The sequence below is a fragment of the Thunnus albacares genome, chromosome 1 (genome assembly GCF_914725855.1).
Source record: "Thunnus albacares chromosome 1, fThuAlb1.1, whole genome shotgun sequence".
In the NCBI taxonomy this organism is placed as follows: domain Eukaryota; kingdom Metazoa; phylum Chordata; class Actinopteri; order Scombriformes; family Scombridae; genus Thunnus; species Thunnus albacares.
In genome coordinates, this window is record NC_058106.1 from 2,685,726 (window position 1) to 2,711,781 (window position 26,056).

Below are 26,056 nucleotides of genomic sequence, written 5' to 3' on the forward strand. Positions count from 1 at the left end.
AATCAACCCTACCAGCACATCAAGTTCATACTGGTTCTGTCAAAGTAGGGCGGGCCATATAATATAATAACATAATTTCTAATCATTGCTTTCAATGGCTCACAAGTGATTCATAATATATCAACAAATGATTAATTATCTAGCCTATTTCATGCCTATAAGTCATCATTTATAGATGACTTACAACATATTTGTGATGTTAACATAGCATTAATCATTTACAAAGGTATATTAATGTTTTGTTCATGGTAGTACGTCATTAAATAATGTCTTATAAATAACTTACTACTGATTGTTATTATAAAGTGTCACCACAAAGTTTAGTCAACATGAAAGCAGTGCTTAATCTTTGAGGGAGATCATCAGGTAGGTGCTGGGACACTGGTTGGCTCCTGTGTGGGCATGTGGCTTTATACAGGTTTGCTGTCAATTAATGTAATAATAAATAACAACAATAATTATACTACACAGCAGCTATAAAAAGAATATGGATCTGAAGTCAAACCGGACCTTCTGGATTATGATGGTGAAAGAATCGATTGCACTTTTAGTCCAGTAGGCGATACACTACGGCAGAAAAAACAAACAAACTACAACACACGACAAAACTATACAATCCAAAGAGAGTTCAAAACAATCCCAAAATACAGTGAAAGCCAAATAATCCAAAATAATTCAAGCACAGCAACTAATAAATATACCTGCAAAACAAACATCAAATCAAGAATATTCTGCCATGTGACACGGATACAAGAAAAAAGTTGCTTAACGACTAATTGCGTGAAAACTGCACAGTCATAGCACACTTGTTGGCTGGGCGTGCCATGACATACTTGATAGGTGTACATGTCGCTTCAAAGCTGCAAGAGGAAGAGGGCACCGGACAAGGTCTGAGAAAAGAGAGACACATCAAGAAAAGGGTAAAGATGAGACCAGTGGATCCCAGTACTAAAGAAAAACAGTGCAGAAAGTGTTGATAGTCACATCACAAGAGCGAATAGCAGCAGAAGCCATAACGCAGACAATGTTTATGTTAAAGAAATTCCAAATGGTGCAGGATAAAGAAAATACTATGAAGGGACAGATTGCACTGTGGAGAGGAAGTTGTTCATGATACAGAGGATAAAGATGCAACAAGTGCAATGAAAGTGATTATGATGGCTGAAGTACATGGAGATAAAAGGGCTGAGTGTGTTGATGACACCTTATTTTGTGTCTGTAAACAGCCAAATAATTCAAATGAGCCATATGCCCAGTGTAGTCTCTGCAAGAACTGGTTTCATCCGGTTTGCATTGGCGACCAGAGTGTGGAAGACATTGCTACCATATCCACATGCCCCTGTCCTTCCTGCAGTACAAATGCCAAGGTGACAGACTCTGGACATGGTAAAGAGGAGGTTATCCTTTGGAAAAGAAATGCCATCTAGAAATCCAACCAGATGAGAGGTAAGGATACAGTCTTTAAGAAAGGCAGGGCTGACATAATCAGCTGTTAAATAAGTACTGTGAACAAATTCTGTGTCCTTTCATTCAAGAGTAACAAAGTAAAATTCAGAGTCAACAGGCTAAAGGGCATTATTAGTGGGGTAAAGCTGTGTGTAAATTCACAGGCTGCACAAACTATTCACTTTTAATGGCAGCTGATCCGGATATTACCAAAGGTAGAAGAAATGTTCTTGTCACAGTTCAAGGAAAGACCTCACATAGTTGTGATGAACAACACTCAGGACACTGTCAGTAACCAGAGCACTAGAAACTGAAAAGACAACTTGGAGAATTCACTCCCATGCCTGTCCACATGAAACAAATTGCCAGATGAAGATGAAATCATAGCATGAAATCTTCAGTGTCAACTCAGTCTCAGAGTTCTTTGGAAGACATCCGTTAAGAAAAATCTTGACAGTCGCTTGGATAGGGATGTGTTCATGGAGTGCATTGAAATTTAACAAAAGCAGGATGTGGAAAAATTGAGCACAGGAGTATACAATATGTTGCAATTTCTTCTTTTATTGTTCATTCATATTCTGAGTCCCAGAAGACCTACAGAAGAAAATTAGTTGTTTGCTATATTTGGATGCCACTGGCAGTGTAGTTGCCAAACCTCACCCATGTAGCCAGTCAGTACCACAGTAGTTCCTGGGGCTGAAACGTTAACATCAGTCCTGCACTGGCTGACTTTCTTGCGTCGTGATTTTTACAAGCTGTTTCAGAAACACTTGAAGCCACAGAGAGTATAAACAGATTTCAGTTGGGTGATTCATGCAGTACTTCAGGTGTTCAACATAATCAGCGTTCCAGACTACCTGAAGCTCTGCTTTGAGGTGTGCCAAGGGTAGCAGACAGTGGAGCTGATGGTAATACACCTCTGTGCTGCTCATATGCTGAAGTTGATAAGTATGACGTTTTTTGTACTGTTTTGTCCTTCAAAATGCAACAGAATTTGCTGAGATCTTGTCGATTTCCAGGTGTATGGTGTACATATTTTCATCAAGAACTGACACAAAGCGTTGTCAGGAACACCTCTGCACTACAGGATGCTTTACATCCAACAGAGACAGACAAGATAGAATTGAAAAATGAAGATTTTGGAGACAGGCAACAGCATCCCCTTTCTTTGCTCATGTGGAAGGGGTCATCAGGCAGGCATGGGAGGAAGCATGGAAGGATGAGACAGAGGGAGTAGGACAATCAAATGCTCAAGTAATTCTGCGTTATGCTGGTACTGTTCCACTGTGGACAGGACTTATGCTGAAAAATCTTGGCAAAACCCGGGTTGAGAATTGATGAGAATTGGTTCCGTATAACAAAATCTGTCAACCCAGCATCGCAACTACACAGAAGAGCTGGAGATTTTTCTTCAGCTACAGCATGAGTTTGTAGTTGGAAGACTTAACGGAATGGCAATCACGAATAACACATCCCAAACAAACTCTCAAGACACACACAAACCCACAGGCTCTGACGCACTTCGTCTTTCTGAAGAGGACACATGAAGGAAGCAAAGTGCAAGTAGAAAATAGTACTCCTCCTCCAGCAAAAAAAATATCCCAGTCTCAGCTCAGTTAAAAAGAGTAGCATGATCAGAAATAAATGTACATTAATTATATATTTCTATTAATTGTTATATTTCTAGGACGCAAGTGAAGAGCAGGACGGAGATATGGAGCAGAAACAGGGAGAGTAGGAGTCTCATGCTACAGCTAGCTTGATTTCCAGACGTTGCCTACCCTAGCTTTAAATGGTCCGTTATGCTTGACTTGCTTGGTCCCTGACACTGCCTATGTAATGTGTTGTTGAGAGCCAGTGGAGGGAAACAATAATTGGAGTAATATGTGATGTTTTTGAGAGAATGATAACCTTATGTGGGTTTGTTACTGCAGACGTGAAATATGAAGATGTGCTGTATGTATCGGAATGTTATTATTTTTCAGGGTCCTTTTATGCCTTTATATTTTATATGTTGCTATAATAAATAAATATATAAATGTAGAATTATTAAGACCTGCCAAAACATTACATTCATGATGCTTCTTAATTATTGAAAAGATAGCAAGGTGGCTGTGTTTTTACTCAATTGTTTACCTTTCAGCTTTTCAGGTAATATATAATAAATAAATATAGGTTTGTTGCTTAGTTGTAGTTATTGATTCAGACCCATGAAGACTGATGCCCTTTGCAAATGTTATATTCCAACAGCACCACTAGATGACAGGAGAGAGCTTAGTATGACTCTCTTCCATTCCTATACACTCTATACATCGTCTCAGCCTGCAGACATGTTTACATGTTTAAGTACATTACATTTCATGGAGAAATAAGTTATCACAATGTCCTTTTTTTTTTAATCTATTGTCAAGAATTAGGAAAGACTAAGATATGGCAGAGAACCAGCTGACTGATAAATAGAGAGACTGGATGTATTTGGATGTGTTAATCAACCACTCATAGATTTTTGTGATTGCATATTTATAATGAACAGCCAGAGCAGTCAGCATAAAAGCTCTCATTATGCAGACAGGCATGTTCAAACAGACTGCATTTACTGCAGCCGCCTCACTGTGAAGACATGATGAAAGAGAGTTGAGGGAGACGGAGGCGAGTGCCAGTGAACTCGCTGTGAACTCTCTCATCTTTCCACAGCTCTCTGAAGGAACGAGAGAACACAGAGAATGGAAGGAGGAGGACAGGTCTGAGGTAAGATACACATCTTAACATGTTGCATTTGTGACTTATTGATTCATCTTCAGGTTTTCTTTTGTGAACACAAATTTTTATTTATTGTTTTTGTAATACATGGAACACAGAAAACACAACTCTAAGAGTGAGACAGAACAAAATATAATATATATGATGTAATACAGAAGATATCTTAGCCCATATAAAGAAATAAAGAGATTACATAAATAAAATACACTAAAAAAAACTTTGACTAGAGAGCACAGAAAGTATCAATTTAAAGAGAGAAGGACAGATAAGGAGAAGAGTGGATGTTTCGAATCATCATTGGTCTGCACTCTGTCTCCAACACGGTTAATAAATAGTAATAACGGTGAAATGTATCTTCCTGTTCTTTTATTTGAATGAAATGTTTGTTTGTTTTTTGTTTTGTTTTATTGTTATGCATCATTACTTCTGTCATCCGACTTGTATTTTCAATTTTCATTTCACAAACACATATTACAGGCCTTTAGGATGCGCAGAAACTCACAAAGCTTTGCACGCTTGTTCGAATGAGTACTTTTGATATGACAGATGGGCTTGGGCATGACACAGCAGTTCTATAGAGCTCCTTCATTACTTTTAGCATTTTTGAGGTGCTAGGAATGCTCGAAAATTCACGAAACTTTGCACATTCATCAGAAGTGGTAAAACTCGATGTCACATATGTGACGCGTTCCATCAAAATGAGTCCGAAGTCGCAGCCGCCTGTTCTTGAAGAAACACATTTTTACATGAAAAACATGATTTTCAACTGTTTTGGGTTTTTGTATGTTTCTGAATAAATAAAGTCTCAGCTTTCATACAATGTCAACATTAATTTAAAATTCAAACGATTAGTATAGTTTTGAAGTTCTTCAACATAACGTTAGGTCAGAAAGTTACATCTGACAATAACTGGACCGAGCTAATTTTGGATTATTTCACCGCGCCGGCTAGTGATAGGGGAGCGGAGTCTGACAGCAGCGCTACCTCCAAGTCGGACTCGGACATCCCGCCGGCTAACATTAGCGCCGATCATGATGGTGAAAGTGAGATGGAGGAAGACAAGAAAGAAGATATTCCAGTCATGCCTGACCTGATGATGGCATACAATGTATCAGATTATAGTTATTTAAACGAGGACAGCGATAAAGAGCTGAAGATGTAGCTGCAAACTCTACAACAGTGGCACTACAAGCTCTTCACACCGGAGGAGACCGTGAGAAGACGCGACCAAATTAAAGAAATGACTAATGGTAAGTGTTCAGTTTAGTTACACGATCCTTTTGTGTTTATTTGTTTGTAAAGGCTATTAAAAATCACTAGAATAGGCTAAGAAAGTAGTCTAGCTAGTGTTATCAGTGACTAATAATGTTATTTGTGTAATTTAGCAGAACAGTTGTGTTACATTGTCACCACAACGTAAGTATGAAAACAATTTAATAATACAAACATAATTTCTAAGAGACAGGGTTGCTGTGAGAGACACAAAAGGTGAGGATATCATTTTAAATATAGTAAAACAAATAGCCCAACATATAGTAAGAGTATAGGTTGCAAAATCATCACATGGTGATATTGATTATATTTCTGAATATGGGGCTGTATTAATATGGAAACGATCATGCCTCTTTCAACAATGATTCAACATGATTTAGACAGCTTAAAGTCTTTGTGATGACTTGATTTTTCATTTTATGCCATGTCATTTTGTAGATGAAAAACATCTCTTTCTTCTTGGGAAGATCAGTTCCCATATGACTCTGTCCAAGGATACGGTATTCTCCAAGAGAAGCCAGCAGATAGAGCGCAAGCTTCAGAGGACTGCCTACTTCCTTGATGGACAGCAAATATGCTGGAAAACCTTCAAGTTTCCGCATGCATGAGTTAACTTTTAAAATACACTCTACATTAAGCACTTTCACCTGTAAATGGTATGCATATGATATATCTCCTAATCTAATTGGCATAATGGTTATTTATTCCAGAATATCTCAAAACAAGCTCACCAACCTTATAAAATTTTATAAGCAACATGAATTGGCACCAAGGATGAAAAGGTCTGGTGGGTGTGTTTTGAGCAGGAGGCTGCTGACTGTTCAAGACATCCAACGAATTAAGCAGTTCATCGCCAACTTTGCCGATGTCCATGCCATGCCACTCCCTGGGCGCATCCCTGGTTTCAAACAATCAGATATCCAGGTGCTACCCACAATGGAGACCATGACATCAGTGTGGTGGAGATACAAAAGTCAGACTATGATATGAATTGTATTTTTTGCTCATTAGAATTTGCAATTTTGTAAAATCAATTCAAGAATACAAGTACTCAATTCAAGTATTCCTCTCCCTCTTAAACATTGGTGTAGGCCACCGTGCTGCTGGCAACAGCACATTTCGAAAGCTGTGGAGGCAGCAGACCCCCAACATTGTCATTGGGAAACCAATAACAGACTTGTGCTGGGTCTGCCAAAAAAATAATAATGCCATCTGCCACAGCTCCAATCTACCGGACTGTGTGAAGTCTGCAAAGTTGAAGAAGCAGGAGCAACACCTCTGCATTGTTGGCACGGAGTGTCAGGCACACCAGGACATGGTTATATGCTGCAGGGCAACAGTTGGTATGCTGGGTGTCAAGCTTGGGCCAAATCCACCCTGTAGCCAAGACCTCACCATGCACTACAGCTTTGATTATGCACAGCAGGTATGTTTTATTACAACTATAATGTTTCAATGAACATTTAGGGTAAATTGTTGTTCGTGTGGTGTATTTGGAGTCTGCTGTGAGAGTGTGCCTCGGCAGGTCAACTACTTGATCAATGAGGCTCACTGTATCAGCAAGGGCTCCGATGCAGTCATCTCCTATCTACAGCATTTCTTCTCCCGGTACAGGTTCGGTGAAAAACACGTCCAGCTTGCACTGTGACAGCTGTTCTGGACAGAACAAGAACAAGTTCGTGCTGTGGTACCTGGCTTCGTGATGCATGGTGGGTCTTCATGACAGTGTGTCTCTCAATTTTTTAATTGCTGGCCACACCAAGTTTGCCGTGGACTGGTGTTTTGGGCTGTTCAAGATAGGTTGTGTTACACAACCTGGAATGGTCTTTGCCAAGGAGTTCACAAACATGTAGGAGGAGATTTTCTTTTCTCCTTCACAATGAAGGAAACCTTAACCCTGAAGCCCTGCCCACTGCACAGAAACCACCTAGCCTTCGTGAGATGCGTCAGTGGTATCTGTATGACAGCATCAGGGAGTTCTGCACCTAGAACACAAAAGACCTGGTTTGTCCGAAATTAGCTGTGGCTCGTCCATGACTGATTACGTGATGTGGGAACGTAGTGTGCATGTTTCAGTGCATGTGACTGTGTTTAAATGTTAAGTAATATATACATATACACACACACATTATATATATATATATATATATATATATATATATATATATATATATATATATATATATATATATATATATAAATCATATTCTGTATTATAACATTAAATTACATGAACTTAGATTATATTACATTATATGAACATAATTGGCTCAATTTTGTGCAAGTGGCTATATTTAATTATATATAATTATCCCACATTAGTCTTCCTGTTATATCTGAAAATACTATATATTATATACCATTATATGTACATAATATTTCTTCATATTCTATCCATTTTCTAGTATAGTTTTTTTTAATTATTTGGATAAGGACTTAGGAGCTCCACATTTAATGTTTTTCATTTTATGTTCTTCAAATGATTATATTTAAATACACTATTATATATTACATCATATGTGCAGTGTATTTGTTAATATTCTATCAGTTATATTCCATATGTTTTGGATTCTTGTCTACATGGGCTTCTAGGCCTGTACTTGCACATATATGTGAACGTCTGTTTAGGCTACATACCCAACTGTGGGGTATCACATAAGACCCAAAAATATTGAGTTCATTTTGACTTGAGTCTTAATAAATTTGTTTTAATCCATGTGAAAAATGGTTGAACATGAATTATTATCTTTAATGCCCTTTTTCTCAAAAATAATGTTTTGAAGACTTTGGAAGAGCATATCTCATAGAGTAATTGGTGTAGAAAGATAATGTTAGTATCACCATAAAACTGAGACTTTTCTCTTTACAGACATATTGAAAACTTAAAAATGTATTTTGGGTGAAAGATGGCGCCAACTGGTGGTCAGTAACGTTTCTGCACACTTGTCTGATAGCGGATAACAAAGGGTAGAGCGGTGCTGTGTCCCACACTATCTGACCGTAAGATGCGTAGAAAATGTGTGTGATTGTATAGGTGTGTTTGTGTGTGTATGTGTTAGTACAAAGAGAGGGAAGGAGAAGGAGGAAAAACTGACTCTCGGTCTCGTGACCATGAGAGGAGAGCAGCAATTGCTTTATCCACAGAGAGCATGTGTACGGACAGTAGTCTGTACGTACGTTGTCTGGTTGTGAACTGACAAAGCAACTTACTTTTAACCCACAGTGGCACAGACACAGCAGTCTAGTGTGGTGAACACAACTAAACAGGCAGCAACTTCAAATACTCCTCAGAGTGTAGCAGGAAAAGGGACTCGGCGGTCCGTTAAATCACACAAAAAAAAAACCCCCAAAAAAACCCCCAAGCACTAAACTTATAAAACACACAAATTAAATACAGTCTCTGCCCAGACAACCTCTTATTTCTGTTGCTCTTGGAATGAAACCGGTGTGTGTTTCAGTCTGTCAGTAAAATCCAGCATGGGTCCTCAGGGTGGTCGACTCAGTCGGTAGACAGTGGGGCGTAGAAGTTGCATCTCCGTGATGAAAAGTCAGTGAGAGCGCTGGGTTGCAAACAGTGGTCTCTCGCGGATCCGATAGTAGTGTTCGGGTGAACACGTTTCGAAGTCTTGTCTTGTCCAGCGAGGGGAGAAGCTCCAAAAAAGGAGATAAGTGTACATGCACAATTCATCTCCGTTAATAATCTGGCTGGCGGAGAAAGCGGACCTTTTCCTAGCTCGGTTACACTGGAAAGCAGTGACGTCTGTCTGCAGCCGATACTTACAAGAGCGGTGACGTCATGGCTGCAACGTTGGAAATGGAGTCTGAGCAGCATTTTGGTGCTGCGCCCTTGTTTCAGGGAGCAAAGGAGAAAGGCTTCATAGTTTACATGTAGACCAGCCTTTGTCTGACCCCATGGTTGAGTCTCAACATCATATTACTATGATGTTGCAGTCAGGCTAACGTTAGCTTGTTTCCGGCGCTAAGACTGCTGGTTAGCTTTGTTTTATTGGAAAGTTGCTGAAAATGTTTTTATGTAGTGCCCAAGCAGATGTATTGCTTTGGTGTTCATCCTCATATTTAAGTGTGCCTGTGCTGTCATAGCTAAATGTTCTCATTTAGCTGGTTTACTGCTTATTTAGCACTCAAATATCGAAGCACTGAAATAACTATGTGCTCGTTCTATTACTGAATACATTTTGCTGTAGATTACTTTTCATGTTGAAAAGATTTATTTTTGCGTGTTTGTTTGCTAGCAATGTTGACATTTCACAACAGTAATGTCTAGCCTCAGCAGCTGTGGCCACTTTCACAATGTGAAAAGCCAAATAATCCAGTGAAAGTCACAGCCGCTCTGTGGAACTTATGCTGGGTGCAGCTTCTTCAAATGTTTATGTGCTGATAACAACCCTGACATATGTTAGGAAGATATTACCTCAGTTAAATGATTTATAATTTTAGAACAGACTGACAAATTATGTACTATACTGTTTTCTTTCAGATATTAGGCGGGTTCTTTGGCTACAACATCAACACCAACCAAATGTTGGATAACCACACATCCGATACCTGCCCTTTCTGGTATTGTTGGCGAGTCACTCTCAGATAGGTAAGAAAACGATTGTGTATGTTGCCAAATTAATTGTGGTGTAACAGCCTCAGCTGTATTTATGACACGTAATTAGATGTTTGGTCTGACTCTGATCATGATCAGTGATTCCTTCTACAAACATAAGCACAACTAAAAATTTGAGGCAAGTTGGAAACATACAAAGTATATAAAGTAGATGATTTAGTCCTTGTATACTACAATGTGTGATAAATTTGTAACCAGGACATTTTTTAGTTTGACCTCCATTATTTGATTTTCTGCAGAGATGATGACTTTGCTGGGGAGGGTCTTGGTTTCAGTGAAGCTGAGGAAACTGCTGTTCAGGTTTTGGAAACAAGGTAAGTTACTTATTGACGATGATACTCAATTCAATAAGTATTTATATAAATATAGTATTTTTGCAAGATGACTAACGGCTCCACAGAGTATGTTATAAGCATAATAAATGTTAACAAGACTATTTGGTGGTAGAGGTATGGACATTTCTCAGTTCAAAAAGGCATCATGATGCAGACTTCTGCATCGTAATCGCCATGCAGTGACAGTGGGCTGCCTCAACTAACAACCGTGAGGCCAGATGACGTCCGGCCACGTCAACATGGAGTGCTGTCTGGCATGCCAGCTCCAACCACCCAGGAACTATTGGAGACACAAGTCAGCAGGGGACAGAGTAAGAACTTAAAATTGTTCAAGTAAATGGTTCTATCACTTAATACAAATTATCATTATTGTTAGCAGTTTACATTTAGACTGCGGTCAGTTGTGGTCAAGCTAGATACTGCCTTCCTAATTGTTACTAACCTGTAAAAGGCTCGATAATGTACACACATAGCCTGCGTGAACCTCAGCAGTGCGTGTGCGTTGCTGAACTGCTCCGGTGCTTCTGCGGCCAGCTCTCTTTCTACATAGAATTTGGCTTTGATAATAGCCATCAATAATAGCATGTTTCATATTATTTAATTATACATTTCAGTCATGGTGGGGTCTGGTTGGGGATACTTCTATGTCAGCCTCATACACTCCTCAAAAAGGACAAGTTTGTTCTTTTTGTTTTTTTTATTGATTATATTGCTGAAGTTCCGTGTGCGCAACGCAGCAGCCATGCGCATCTCACGCAGGCTGTGTGGCTGCTCTAACCTGGTAACATGGGTGCCGAAATGAAAAGCAAGAGGTTCTGTGACGCACACACACTGCTCATGCATCCTGTGTTTCCCAGGCGTGACAGGACGGCCCCATCAGCATCCAAGATGAGGAACCGAGCCGGACCCGAAAGACCAACTGAAACACACCCTACTCGCTTTCTGAAGCGTCCAAGCAAGAGGCTTAAGTCTGGGCAGAGACAGTGTTATACTGTGTGTTGTTAGGTTTTATTTTTTTGAACTTTATTGCTCATATTTTTGTTGTGTGAATTGATGGACCACCGAGTTCTTTCTCCTCTCGTACTCTGAAGAGTAGTTAAAGTTTACTGCCTATTTAGTTGTGTTCACCAATTGTCTTGTGTTTGTGCCACCGTGAGTGAAAATAAATTTGTTTGTCAATCGAAAATTTCCCATAGACTTACATTGTGAAAGAGGCGTCTGTAAATCAGCTGATACATTTTTCTGAGCGTCACAACTCCCACGAAATGACTTGTCTCACTATCAGAATCAATTCCGTTCAGTCCGATCACATTTCAAAAGCTTTGAAGAGACGCATGATTCAATTGTTTTATCCCCATTCAAGTTAGCCGGAGGGCTAAACCGGAAGTAGCCAACTCGGCCAGTGAAAGTCACAAGTGTGCATGCTCTATGGGCCGCACAATGCGGAAGATCTGGGTACTTTCATACTGGGAAGTTGATTTTTTTTTTTTTTTTGCTTTATGTGCCACTGAGCAACTTTCATAGGAATGAATAGGGCCTCGCCTCCGACGCTGTATCCAGTTCTCTTTATATATCCATGGTTGGATATATCCTTGTACTTTATGTACTGTACAAGCCCAAGCGAGTTTAAGTGGAAACTGTCATCGTGATCCACCTTTACTGGTAACCTTCTCCTTCTCTGGTTCAATACCTGTAGAACCCATTACATCTATTGAACCACTTGCCTCCTCTGTGCGCCAACGTGATCATCATCAAACTTAACATACACTTTTTGAGGAAACTTATTATTCTTGGAACTAACTGTGTGTTATGATACCACAAACCCCATTAACCAGACCATCCATAACATCTGTGTTTTTGCACAACATTACACAGGCATTCTTACCCAACAACAACTGTTCATCCAAACTTGTTATAAGTTTTGGCATGATGTCCAGTTTTCAATTCAAGTTTCCTCGTTTTTTTTTATTATTTACAAAATCCTGAGCATCTATCTGGACATATTCAGGACATGTCTTAAATAGCTGTGAAACATTATGCTCGTTTACTTCTATTTGTAGGAAATATGTGTAAATCTGAGCTGACTTCACCTGTTTCACAATGTTTCAATATGTCAATGTCACTGTCTAACTTCGGAGTCCCTTTTGAACGAGTTCCTACCCTGTTTAACAACTCAGCAAAGACATTATCTTTTTGCCGAACCATTTCTTTTAATTCCACAACCTTAAACAGTCTAGACCACAAGTTGACACCTTTATCGTCTTCATACAGAGGTTTCCCTTTTACTGGAGGCAACTGGAAAAAATCTCCAACATTAACTACACTTACATTTCACCACTTTGTTTGATCTGTCTTAATTTACCATGAATATAAGACGACAGTCTGTGATCAACCATGGATATTTCATCAATAATCAACATCTGAAGATCACCATATGTAGCACGCAAAGAATTTACCTTTTCTTCACCCAAAGGTGTGTACGGTAAGCAAACATCTTTTCCGATGTTAAATATGTTGTGAGTAGTTGCTGCATGCTAATTGTATGCAGCAACCCCTGTAGGAGCCGTTAACAAAACACAAATGTTGTCAGGATGACGACACGCTGTTGACGTAACCTTATTGCCTCATACTGAATGGCTTTTATTAAATGGCTTTATACTGTCCCTGCACCACCTGTAATAAATACATGGATTGGGTTTTTCCCTGTTACTTTGTCTAAGCACCACTGTCAAATCTGACAATAGCCAGCTGTGTCTCATTCAAAGATCTAATTAAAGCCAAACCGTCACTTTTACACATGATGTTATTTTTCTTTTCCAAATGTGCAACATGTTGACTACTTACTGCTAAATCTGGAATATTTCCCTCATGTTCTTCCAACTCTTGCTCTGGGCACAGTTCACACCAGGCATCTTCTATTACACCATCTGTATCAATCCTACTCTGGATATTATCTCATTTATCTACTTCAATTTCAGATTTACTTCTGTTTAAATTGACAACTGACTTGACTCAATGTCTCCATCCATCACTAAACCTCACATGACCGATCTTGTAAAACTGTTCAAATGTTTCACAATGTGGAGGTTTTAGCTGCTCATCTACATGATATGGCAGGAACAGCTGTGTTATACTTTGGTAAAATAATTCTGGACTTTTTGTCTCAGAAAAGTGCACATAACGAACAACTGCAGGTTGTGTTAGTGTTCTTTTAGTGATTAAACCAAAATCATTGTTGAATATAATTTTGGTCTGGGATTCTTCATTTTTACTCAAAATATGATATTCTGATGCAAATACATATGCCATACACCTCATTAAAAGCACAAGTGATTTACTGGATTTTAAAGTCAAAATAACTCAAAGGCAGTGATTAGACTAAAAATACTAAAGAAAAACAAACTTGACATATAATGGTTATATTACCATTAACCAATTAAAGAGATCTATTAGTGTAATATATAAATGGCAATTATAATAACTTCAAAACTATGCATTCAATTACTGACTTTTTAATGTTGACAATACATTACATACATTAACTTATTAATGAGACATATACACATTAGTCAATGAAATGAAACACAACAGTGATAGTTTAAACATCAACACAGAGCCCAAAGTGCAACATTTTAAAATGTTAAATAAGTATAATAATATATAATAATGTAATACAATCAGTTAGGGTTAGTTAGTTGTTTTTTAGAGCCTGTGTATCCTCACTAAGCTGAAGAAGTTGTAAACAGTAGTGAGTTAATGCAGCGCGCCGTTTCTGTCGAGCATATTTAACTCACAAAGTCCAGTTTTTGTGGGTATGACACTTGTGTGAATAAAATCATTCCTGAAGTGATGTATATGTATTCCCTCTGGTGTACTAATATGTCACAAAGAAAATGATTTAGGTTATTAATACATTACAGACAGGCAGTGTTTTTAAAACATGTTAATAGGTAGGTCAGTGGGGAGAAGGGGTTAGGAAAAAATCTGTCCTAGAAATGTACATTTCTGCATAAATCTCTGTACTTGTCTGTTTCCTCCTACAAAACTCAAAATGTAAACCCAACAGACAACCAACAAATAAATCAATAACACAATTTTTATTTCATCATAACTTAAGAACATGTTGATCTGAAAATATAAAAAACATAAACACATTTTACAGAAAACAAACAAAAAACTAATCATTTGCATCAGGGGTTTCTTTTTGGGGGTCCAGGAGGTTGTGAGGAACACTTGGAAGGTGAGGTGGGATCAACAGTGTCTTCATCTACAGACATGTGACAAATATGCACACATTAAGTTTGACATTCCTTTTTTTTGTCATGCTAATTCTTTGATAATGCAATCAAGAACAAAAATATATTGACACTATCAATGTCACCCTCTCAGTTCACACACTCAATGTGCTCAATTGTGACCAAATTGTTCCAGGGAGTCATTTTTGTCTATGAATAAAAGAAGTTCATCTACAGTTTTCTGTACTGGTCCCAGTAATATTTATTCTTAAAGTGTACTGAAGTAGCGTATCACATGACTTGATTAAGCTACATTTCAGTCAAATAATTGGGGACTGCTTTTATTTAATATCCTATTCATTTTAAAAAGAGTAACAGCCGATGTGTAAACTCCAATCAACCAATAGCATAATTACATCACTCACTCACACTCGCTGGCCCCCACTTTGCTACAGACCAGCAAAAAAACACACAAATCACATAAACTCTATGATATTATTACACAACCACACCATAGCAGTCTTACCATCATCGATCAGGCAGGCAGATGCTTCAGCAACATCCAGCTTCTCTTTGGTTTCACGCAGCAGAAGCTGGACAATTGTTAACTTTTTCCTCTGTGGCCCGCCGGAGCCTCACCTGCCTTATCAGGAGGTTCATGGTAAGACCATCAAGCAACACAAAACCTGTTCATATTTAAATCTGCACACATAACAATAACAAGTGACTTCCTGATGTTAAAGAAATCATGGACGGGTAAAAAGCAAGTTTTGATAAAGTAACATTGAGAGGTTGTATGAAAGCATAGTTCAGTAGGTTATTACATGTTTGGTACATACATGTAATTTAATTTGTCTGAGCATAAAGTTTGATTTTTTTCACCGTTTTCTCCCACTTCTCAAGAATCACATAAATACTAACAGCACAAAACCCACCACATTCAATACTCGGTTAGCAGTTGGCATAACTGCCTCATGTTGTCCACCTCTGGGTCATTCACATCAGCAGACTTGCTAGGAGATCTGTAAGCCATCTGAACCACAACACAAAACAGGACACAATAAATAAACTACAAACAACATTCACAGTAATAATTAAGTAAGCAACATACAGCGAAAACACAAAACCATACTAGGACTGCAAGATATGACCAAAATCCCAATAATGATACCTATATAGCACATTTTAATTCATTCAATGAATACATAGTTGGTTCACCCCCACCTGTCTGTCCATCCTTTGCACAGATTAAATTAAATTACTCTTCTTGGCTTTTTACTTCCGAAGCATTTCTTGCACTTAACGTGATGGGTGTAGTTGTCATCAACTGGAGTACTTCACCTGGTTCACCGTCTCTCCTGCGTCTGCAGCACACGGAGGGCTCAGCCCCACTCACAGTGAACCACAAAGAGGAGAGGAGAGGAGAGCAACCATAACTAACAGCAAAACACAGCACACACTCTCTCACACTGAGCTGAAATTAAACGACTGCACATAAATGTGGTTAATAACATAAATAAAGACAGTCTCTACTGCGTTTTGTTGTCATTTACGGTTGCTGTCTCACTACTTCTCTCCTCTTTTCTGCTCTTTCTCAGCGCCGGCTGCCAACATCTGGCTTTGCTAGTAAAAAGCCAAGAAGAGTCATTTATTCATGTAATCCGGGTAAAAGATGGACAGACTCCAAATGTTGAGACATATTGCCGTAAAAAGTGTGATTTGCGTCATAATGAAATAAAAGACAGAGTATAATATGAAATGGTAGACATTTTTCTATTGACACAGGATAGATATGGTCATATCTCACAGCCCTAAGCCATAACCCTTCTTAACACCAACAACAACTAAAAACACATTCAAAAAAGATGCTTACCTTCCCAGTGCAAAGGTAAACCTGGTCTGACCCACAGACTGACTCCTGTTTTTTTTCACTGGAACTCCGTGATGACCCACCCCTACTCTGCCTCTGATTGGCTAACCCTAGCTCTAATTGATGATAATTGATGCTCCCATGGTGCACTGCAGGCATCAGATTTGAAATTCCCCACACCGCAGAACCACAGAAACACAGGTTTGTCATTTTGTTCTTTGTATTAACTGCTGCATTAGTTGGATGGAATGCATGAATGAAAAGGAGAAATGCTGAGGAGGAAAGTGAAACTAAGAGCGTCTGTGTCCACAGTAAATCATCTGTTGACTCTTTGATGGTTATTTATTTATACTTTAAATCATGACTGCTGTGAAATAATCAGAATATAAGGTTTTATTTCTCTCATTCAGAGGTTTTGTTCTCACTACCATTCCCTTTCCTTGTTCGACCACCGCCACGCTGTCTCTCTCTCTCTCTCTCTCAAAAGGTTGACATAAGTTTAACCCCTTCTACTGTTAGTCTAATGTAGGTTTACATTATTTTTGATAGTCATTTGATAGCTCTACTGACTGAAACAACCAGTCCTTGTATCTATTATAGTTGTGTTATATTTCATGTTAATTACTTAACATAAATTCTTTGGATGTATGTGTTGAAATAATTGCTGTTTCTGAGTTCATTTCATTACAGCGTGATGCAGGTGAAGGTAGCACTCTGCAACCATAGCATCAGCCAAGAACACAGCTAACATTATGTAAAGCCCTATGACAATAACTGATGATATATTAAAACAAGACAAGATTATTATTATTATTACTATTGTTAATAATAATAATATTATTATTAATAATAATAATTTTATCATTTGATCTCATTTTTGACAGCTTGCACATGGGCGTGGCAAAATGCCTCCTGTGAGTCCGCAATCAGTTATGTGATAAACATCATCTGATTTACATGGAGTTTACATGGTGTGGTCCACACGTTATACAGCAACATGATATATAATGATGCATTTCTTTCATATTTTCTATGTTAAATTATATTACTGTTACATATAAACTACAGTACATACTGTGAATGGGAGACACACCGAAAGGTGAACGCTGACCATGACTGACTGAACAGTTGAAACTGATGTCTTTATTCAGTCAGCTGTAGATATTCCTGACTGTATATACTGTATGCCTCGATGAGAAATCACACAAAGAAACACAGTCTTAGTGTCCCGTCACACTGACACATTCCTTTTAGATATAAACAAACACTGTTTGAATTGATTTACTCTTCAGGCAGAGTTTAGAAGTTTAGTTTAGATTAGACAGAGTGAGGGCCTCTGCAGGACAGATGTAGCATTGTGCTGCTCAGTATAAACTGATGTTGTTTTGTAGAACTCAGAAAATGTGCAAATGAGAACAACTGTAAATATTTACTTCATAATTGACAGTTCTATAGCATACAGATATAATGCATTATTTTGTTAAAAAAAACAACTTTCAAATATTTTTTTTAAAAAACTGATGAGGTTCATATTTTCTTTGTAGAAACATGGAAGAGATCCATGATATTATAAATTCATTTTCATGCCAATCTTCAAATAGGTGTTCTGATGATTTGTGAATGATTTGCTTATCTTCTTTTTCTGTTTTAGATCAACTCTAGAATTACTTCTTGACAACAGAATGATGAATATACAGTATATCAGGATGAGAGAAGAAAGTGGCTGTTTTATTAGTAAAAGAAGGTTACCTGTCCTCTCTCTCTCCTGCCACTCAACAGATAGACACACGCAGGGATGCAGGAGGTCTCTTCACCTCCTCTCTGTGTGTTTGTGTCTGTCATGCAGTCTGATCATGGAGCAGAAGAAGATGCGGGGTGGGAAGGAGAACACCAGCCAACTGTAATATGGATTAAGGCCCTGAAAGAGTTTATGGCAGCCGCCAAGGCCCCACTGTTCCAGCATGACAAGCTTAAAGTTAAAGCCCCACAGCCAAAATATATCTGTTTGAGCAGAAGGTTCATCCTTTTCAGAATGACGGCTTCCTAAATTAGAGTGATGAGTGAGGTATTGGCTCAATGATTAATGCCACGTAATCTCATTAAAGACCTCAAAGCTAACACTGAATATTATCATTTCCCTGCAGATGTGTGTGTTGTTTGTCTTTATACAGTGTATAGTATGCAGATTGAGCAGGATGAGATGAAAGGGACGGAAAGTGTTTGTTTTTCAGCTCTATCCACAGAAACACAGGCCTGTACCAGCCCTGCTGTACTTTTTACTCGTCCTTCTTTTTATTGTTTAACTCTTTTATTACATTTTTCCACTGTTATGCAAACTGTTATTACGGAGCAACACCATGCAGCGATACATTTACCAGAGAGCAGCAGACACGGATATACATTTTCATGAGTATTGAACATTGCATGTAGGAGATAAATATCACTTAAGTATATATATATGTATATATAGACCAGATGCAGATGACTAGGCCAAGATGTATGAGATAATTATGAAAATGTAAAATGGATTTTTACAGCGTCATCTTGAGGTCAATGAGTGTCATATGTCTTAGTTGTCAGTGGACTTTGCAACCCACCTGCCAATCTCAGGTCTCTTAACTACATCCGTGTTTCCCTCACTTTGTCACTCCCACCGAGGATGCATAGAGAGACACAAGGAAACCATGCAAGGAGAGAAGAAACCAGGAAATATGTTTTTAGAGAAATGAGACGTCCTTTCCTCTAAAGCGTCACATGAAGCTACGTCCGGTTTCCGATGACGGCGACAGCTGATCACAGCTGGATCAGCTGTCGGTCTGCTTTAACAGCTGTAGAAACTTCTGATGGGAGTTTGTGTCTGCACACGTGCGCTGTGCTGACACTAATAAAGGCTCTCAGTTATCGTTACCAGCAGCTGCTCTCTCTCTCTGCAGCCTGTTACCTGTTTGACAAGCACCTGCACATGAATAAGAACCTGCATTCTGTATTTATAGTGTGTACTGTGTCCTGCTCCAAGGCACGTCAGCCATTTCTACAGGCAGAATGCGTTTATATGATTTATTGATATCCTGATAGTGAATTTATTATTTAATAACTCGGAATATGATCAGGGTGTCTTTTGAACACTGGAAATTATTTATTGGGCTTAATGTTTCAGGGAAAAAGGAAATGATGTAACTCACATCAAACCCGACGCTCAGGAATTTTCAGCCTCACATGACAATAAATATAAAATGTCAAATATAAATGTGTTTAAACTGTTTCTTGCTGGCTTTAATTTGACCCATAATAACAGTTCATTTCTAATAAAAGAAGAAAGTTTTTTATGGTTCTTTTGTTGATCAGACCGACTATTAACACAAGATGATGAATCAGAAAACAAATCAAAAATAAAACCAGGGAGTTTATTCTGTCATCTGTATTCACTCCAGTATGAAACTGCAGTGATGTTGTGACGTATCAGATCAGTCTGATCAGCTGCGGCGTCCAATCAATAACTGATATCCAATAAGGGGGGCGTGTCAGCCGGTAAAAGACTTCCGTAAAGGCAGCTCTCATGTATCCTCGCTCATAGCTCCTCAGAGATCCCTCCTCACTCCTCAATCCTCACTCCTCAGAGCAGAAATAAGAGCTTTGAGACGACCTTAATGATGGTGAACCGGAACGTCTTCCAGTTCAAGTGAGGATCGAGCAGTGTGGAAAGATCACATAAGAGACTTGAGATGTACCCATGGTTTCCACACACCTCACAACTTGAGGCAATGACATCACATGCAAAACTGGGGTATTTTTGTCTATTTAAAAACTTAAATGCTCAGAGTACAAATTATAGCAAGATATTGAAAATTATAAGTACATAATTTGACATACATGTACAACTTCTAAACCACGAGTTCAACAGATAGGCAGAAACAGGAGGATGCACACATCTTAATGCCAAGCAGCATTCAAACAGGTGACTTTACAGTTACAAGGCCTGTGTTTAGACCACTAGACCATCAAGATAACAGCAGTTGACAATACACATTAACTTTAAATGACTAAATTACTGCATTGAAGTCAATGAGAGTGAATAACTTAGATGAATGAAGTGTGTGTGATGCATGCAAACAAAAACACAAAATCCTAAACCATCCAGCTGGTGGAAAACTACCCAGGTGCCCCTCTGCAACCCTGCTCACTGGCTCCTCAGCCAGGAAGCCAAACCACCCTCACAAGCAGAAGGCAGAGAGAGACTTCAGTCACAGCAATGTCACTTTTTGGGATACAATTCTGGAAAAAAGAGAAAGCACAAAAAAACCTCAACCTGCTTTTCTGGAAAGTATTGTCAAATATTTTGGCGAAATTTGTTTAAAAATCAGATGAATTAGAAAACGGTTTGCATTCAGTACAAATTCAACTCATCTGAACACCATTTGAAACACCGGATCTCTAGTATCCAAAGAATGTTTGTGTCAATTTTGGTAACAATTGAATGAAGATTTATGGAGATATAGATGTTAATAATTTTGAAAAATATAGAGTGACAGACTTCTGAATGGAACCATAGGTTGGAGTGAGTCTGTTGTCACACAGTGGATGAGCTGAAAAAATTTTCAGCTCTGTAGGACATACGAGTGATTTTTTTTTTTTTGAAATGTGAAATGTCTAGAAGTTTAGATTTGTTGTAATAAGCCACGCCTACTTTAATCAATCATTACCAAATTTTATGCATCAACTGAGTCATCACCCTAGATCGTGCAAACCCAATTTCCTATGACTACATGTAGTCAACTCTGCCACATTTCACACATCAAATTTTCCTTGATAACAATGTTAGTTCTCACGTATGTGCAGATATATATATATGTAAAAAAAAAATAGAAAGAGGGAGAGTGAGCACAGCTAAGGATGTTTTGCTTTGTTTATGCAGAAATGTGCCTAGATGTATTAGGGGTGTGGGTGTATTTTTATATATCTTTTTTTTAAAGAATGTATTTACTTTTATTAAGCCATTATCATTTTCTCAGTTCATTCATGTGCAGTCCTTGCTTGCTCCATTGGCACTACTGGATGTGATATTGGCTTGATGCGCTTTCTATTTGTATTTCTGAATGCGAGGTCTGGCAGGAGCCGACCTACTGGACACAACCAACACTTAATGTGTGGTCCTGTCTGTTAAGGGTGTTGCAGTCATCATGTTCCAAACAAGTTCATTTGAGTCTATAAATTTGAGGAGAAAAAAAAATCAAAATAACGGGGTATAACATGGTTTTTAGTTGTATCTTGTACCTGAAAGCTATTTCTTTTGCTGTACAGGATGACACACGTGTGGTGGTTAGCTTGTGGAAGGAGGCTGCCCTACTGGACATTAAAGTGGGTGAGGTGGTTTGCCTCACCCACATGAAAAGGGACACACTCAGACTACGGCTACAAACTGCAGTCCACTTACTATGCCAAAATTCGAGTAAGTGATACATGATGACCTGGAAGTCAAATCCAGTATAGCAATGGATGTTCTCTAGCTGTCCTGTGTAACACTAATCAAACAAGGCTATGTGTAAAACCTGTCTAGACATGTTTGCCCTCTCTTTTCAGGAGGAAGAGAGTGTCAAGTGGCAGTGTGTGACTGTTTTAGGTGTCCTGGAGGAGAGTGAGGGCTTCCACAAGGTGCTTTTGGACACACCAAAGGATGACCAGGTTTTCACCACTCAAAAAACCCTATGGGAGGTTCAATTTTTTGACCTAACAAAGTTGCCAATAGACATCCAGGTCAAGTTGTGTGACCAGAAGATTACTGATTTGCAAGTGTAAATTGTGGCTTTTTTGTGTGTAAATTCTCAATGTTGTAAACCCAACAAGAGGAAGTGTTTTTTTGTTTACTGTACTTTAAACTCCTGAGTTGCCTTATGTTAACACTATCTGTAAAAAGCTGTGTAAATGTTTGCCTGAAAGTGCATCAAGCTAATATCACATCCAGGAAGCAGGGCAGGACTGACAAGACTGATACAGTGCAGGTGGGAAGGTAACAGGGGAAAAGCACTGAGAGCAGGGCAGGGCTAACGAACATGATGTAGGGCAGGTGTGGAGGGAAAAACAGGCTGGAGAGGAGTGCAGGAACACAGAAGGGAAACAGAGCAAACTGAAAACCAAAACCCAGAAAACAATACCAGCATACATTAACCCATCCAAGAATACACATGAATATAAACCCAAATACACAACCTCATAAGCTAACTAATAATGCAAGCCAGTCCTTTAAACCTACAACCCAAATCATAAACGAGCAAAACCATAAGACCAAAAGGACTGGACAACAGTGTAACCAAGTGAACAAAAAAAACACTGAGCCCTATCTTACACCCGGCGCCAAGCACGACACAAGTGTCTTTGCTAGTTTAAGACCGATGCAGTTGTCATTTTCCCGTCCAGCGCCCACATTGTTTAAATAGCAAATGCACTTGCACCCATCAGAGCACCCATGGGTGTGTTGGTCTTAAAATGGGGTGTGGTCAGGTGCATTGTTGGCGCATTGCTATCTTGAGGCAGCGGAAAGTGGTTGCGTAATTGACCAACAAAAACCTGGTCTGAAGTCAGTGGCGCAGTGTTTGACTGTTATTTTAAGGGCACATTATCAAGATAGTAATATACGTCTACATAGACGAGTGCACAACATAAACCCTGCTTCTAACAAGACGCACAGCAGTGCACAGACATGCAAAAGATTACAAATATAAGGATTACAGTGTGAACAATTATTATTGTGTACATTCACACAATTTAAAAAATACATGTCATAATGCTTAGTCATAATATTTTTCAGAATTAACTAATCGCAGTCATGATGGATAAAATTGTCTAATTATTTGACCAAATCGTGGCAATACACAGGTATTTAAACAGACGGACAACAACGGATCAGACACAGATGGACTTTCCTGTTGCATCAATACATGATGACATGAGGAACACATGAGGAAATAAATGAGGTGAAAACAATGATTAAACTAACAAAGGAAATAAATCTGCACAGCTTCTAGCTGATGCCAGCAGCCGGATCAGAACCATGGAGAGCTGATCAAGTCTGTGTTGATGATCCTTTATATGATTAAAATTAACATTAACATTTTTGAGAGTACAGTGATCAGGTTTCCATACTTTCAGCAATTAAAACCCTGCTGATTTTAGCTTTTACTCCATGACTGAACAAAACGATTTAAAAGAAACCAAAGCTGTAATTAAAAAATAAACCTGTTCAAAAACCAAACGAAAATACATTTGCAACATATTGATGACCAGGATCTTAAACTGGTGGTTTGGGGCCACAGGAGGGTTTGGGAGCAGCAGAGGCCCATGTGCTCGATATGGATTGTGTGATTTCACTTTGCGCGCAAGCAGATCCATTGCCTCTGCAGAGAATCGTTCCCTATTACTACTTGGCAAATGCGCCGTCATAATAGCAATCCGCCAAGGTGCAAGCGCATCTGGCTCTTAAAGGGAATGGGAGATGACACTTGATTGGTTTGTTGCATGTTATGCCGAAAACACACCCATGATTAATTAAGAGACTATGGACAACCCCTGTGAACCATGCGCCTGGTGCATCGACCATTTTGTCCACCGTTTAAATAGCAAAAGTGGATTTGGACACACCCTCAATACATTTGTGCTATGCGCTTCAGACCGTGCGCTTTAGATCGTTAAAATAGGGCCCAAAGCGTCCAAAATTCATTAGTCCATGACATAAAGTGGAATTAAAGGAAGATAATTAAAAGCATTACAGAATTTAGCTACAGAACCAGTATTGAGAATGTGAGAATGTGTTGTAGGGTGGAGACTAGGAATAAAGAGCTTTATTGGAACTTTTAAAACAACAGTACCACCATATCTACCAAATTAAGACACGAGAGAGAAAGAGAGAGAGAGAGAGAGACCAAGAGAGAGAACCAAATCTAAGGTGTGACCTTTAGAATGTGTGGTCCCTTTAACAGATTGATTAAGGTTAAAAGAGTCTATAAGATCTAAAAAATCAGAGGAGAGGGAATGCCTGTGTTTTGGCCGCCCGATGGAGCTACACATGGGTGGACAGTACTGTATAAAATCTTTGCGGACAACACACCCCCAGAATATTTGGATGTAGACCATCACCTCTGAACAGTTGCCTGCGAGGTTAAAGAGGTTAAAATTGTCAGTGTAGGAGACTTTATGGAATTCTCAGGCTGAGGAGAGCCAAGTGTGCAGCGATAGTGGCCGGCTGAAATGTATGTAACCGCAGCTGTAAGTGGGAATTGGACCGGATACGTAAATGCGACTCCCGGATTTTTGAGTGTTTTGAGTGTTAAGTAGATGTACAAGGTTGGACTTAAGTACCTCCGACTGCTGAATACAGATGTCATTGGTACCAATATCAACAATAATCTTATCAACGCTTGGCAAACTAGATAAAACCTTAGGAGCTTTGTCATCATTGTCACAGACAGTGGAACCAGGAAAACAGTACGTTGTTGCTGATTTCACTCTGATATTTTTGATTATTGAGTCACCAAAGGGTAAGGTTAAGGGCTGACTGGAGGATTTGGAGGCCCTATGGGCCCTCTGGAATGCTGAGGGAGATTGCGGTGGTGAGGGGGAGCTGGACCCAGGCTTGAAACTCCAGCTCACGGCATGGACTGCTGCACCAGACCAGGAGGAGGCTCCATGTCCTCCAGGGAAGGGGTGTCTCATTGAGTGAGTGTCCTCTATGGCTCGGAGGCCCGAACCAGATGAAGGGTGAACCAATGCAGCTGGGTCACAAAGAGAGTGCGCTGAAAAGGCATTGAGAGTGGGTGAGATGGACTCCTTGGACACAGCCGTGCATCTCATACAGCACTACACCAAAGATAGAAGTCAGAGGGTTAGGATTGATATCTTGGCTGCATAGTTCTGAATACATCTGTCCAGAATTTGGTTAATTTGGGACATGCCCAAAACATATGACTTGCGGTTGGATGGCTCTTGGTTACATCTGGGGCAAGTTGGGTTTGACCCCGGGTACATCACTAACAGCATTGCTAATACCTGTTTTCTCTGTGCCTACAGTTTTGCCTTCGCCTGACTCCAGCCTTTTAATTTAATGTGGTCCAACCAAGATACTATTAGTGTGTTGCCATATGTTCATCAGCATTATTGACTTACATCTCACATGAGAAGAACTTTGTTTGCATTCAAGTGAAACTGAGACATGCTTGTTGCATAGATTGAGGATTGTAGACTGCAGTTCCTCTGATGTTTTGGGGGTTTTAATGCTCTCCCTACCAAAACATAACGAGCAAGGAGCAATCATTCTGTTTTGGGGAATTGGCACCTCCAAGAGCAGAGCCTTTTCCACCAAATCAAACTAACCTATAAATGGTCAGTTCCTTGACGTAAGTGTTTCTGACTGAACTAAAAATGATAATCATGATAAGTGTGATGCTCTACATCACTTGTTCAACTGGCCCATGGTCCCCTAGTGATCTGTGGAAGAGATTTTTGCTCATTAACATTA

General features: G+C 39.2%; 1 protein-coding gene and 2 long non-coding RNA genes across 7 annotated transcripts; 2 read left to right on the forward strand and 1 right to left on the reverse strand.

Annotated features, from left to right (window-relative positions):
* Positions 1-588: 588 nt before the first annotated feature.
* LOC122980941 lies at positions 589-23,599 on the forward strand. The gene is made up of 3 exons (XR_006403132.1): positions 589-4,194; positions 22,129-22,972; positions 23,564-23,599. It is a non-coding gene; the product is annotated as an uncharacterized LOC122980941 (long non-coding RNA).
* On the forward strand, positions 4,188-7,597 carry LOC122980731. Of its 3 annotated transcripts, XM_044349074.1 has the most exons (4): positions 4,188-6,086; positions 6,189-6,451; positions 6,570-6,904; positions 7,073-7,597. In XM_044349074.1, the coding sequence occupies exons 1-4, from the start codon at positions 6,040-6,042 to the stop codon at positions 7,124-7,126; spliced, it is 699 nt and encodes a 232-aa protein (XP_044205009.1). In that variant the 5' UTR covers positions 4,188-6,039; the 3' UTR covers positions 7,127-7,597. The 3 variants fall into 3 exon arrangements, 1 of the variants encoding a protein (XP_044205009.1); XR_006403087.1 differs by having other exon boundaries at positions 4,188-6,904; positions 7,093-7,597; XR_006403089.1 differs by having other exon boundaries at positions 4,188-6,402; positions 6,570-7,597.
* On the reverse strand, positions 11,986-16,777 carry LOC122980851. 3 transcript variants are annotated; one of them, XR_006403111.1, is made up of 3 exons: positions 16,555-16,777; positions 15,208-15,714; positions 11,986-14,713 (listed from the first exon to the last, which is right to left on the reverse strand). It is a non-coding gene; the product is annotated as an uncharacterized LOC122980851 (long non-coding RNA). The 3 variants fall into 3 exon arrangements; XR_006403110.1 differs by having other exon boundaries at positions 16,023-16,777; XR_006403113.1 differs by lacking the exon at positions 16,555-16,777 and having other exon boundaries at positions 15,208-15,383; positions 15,617-15,833.
* Positions 23,600-26,056: the final 2,457 nt, after the last annotated feature.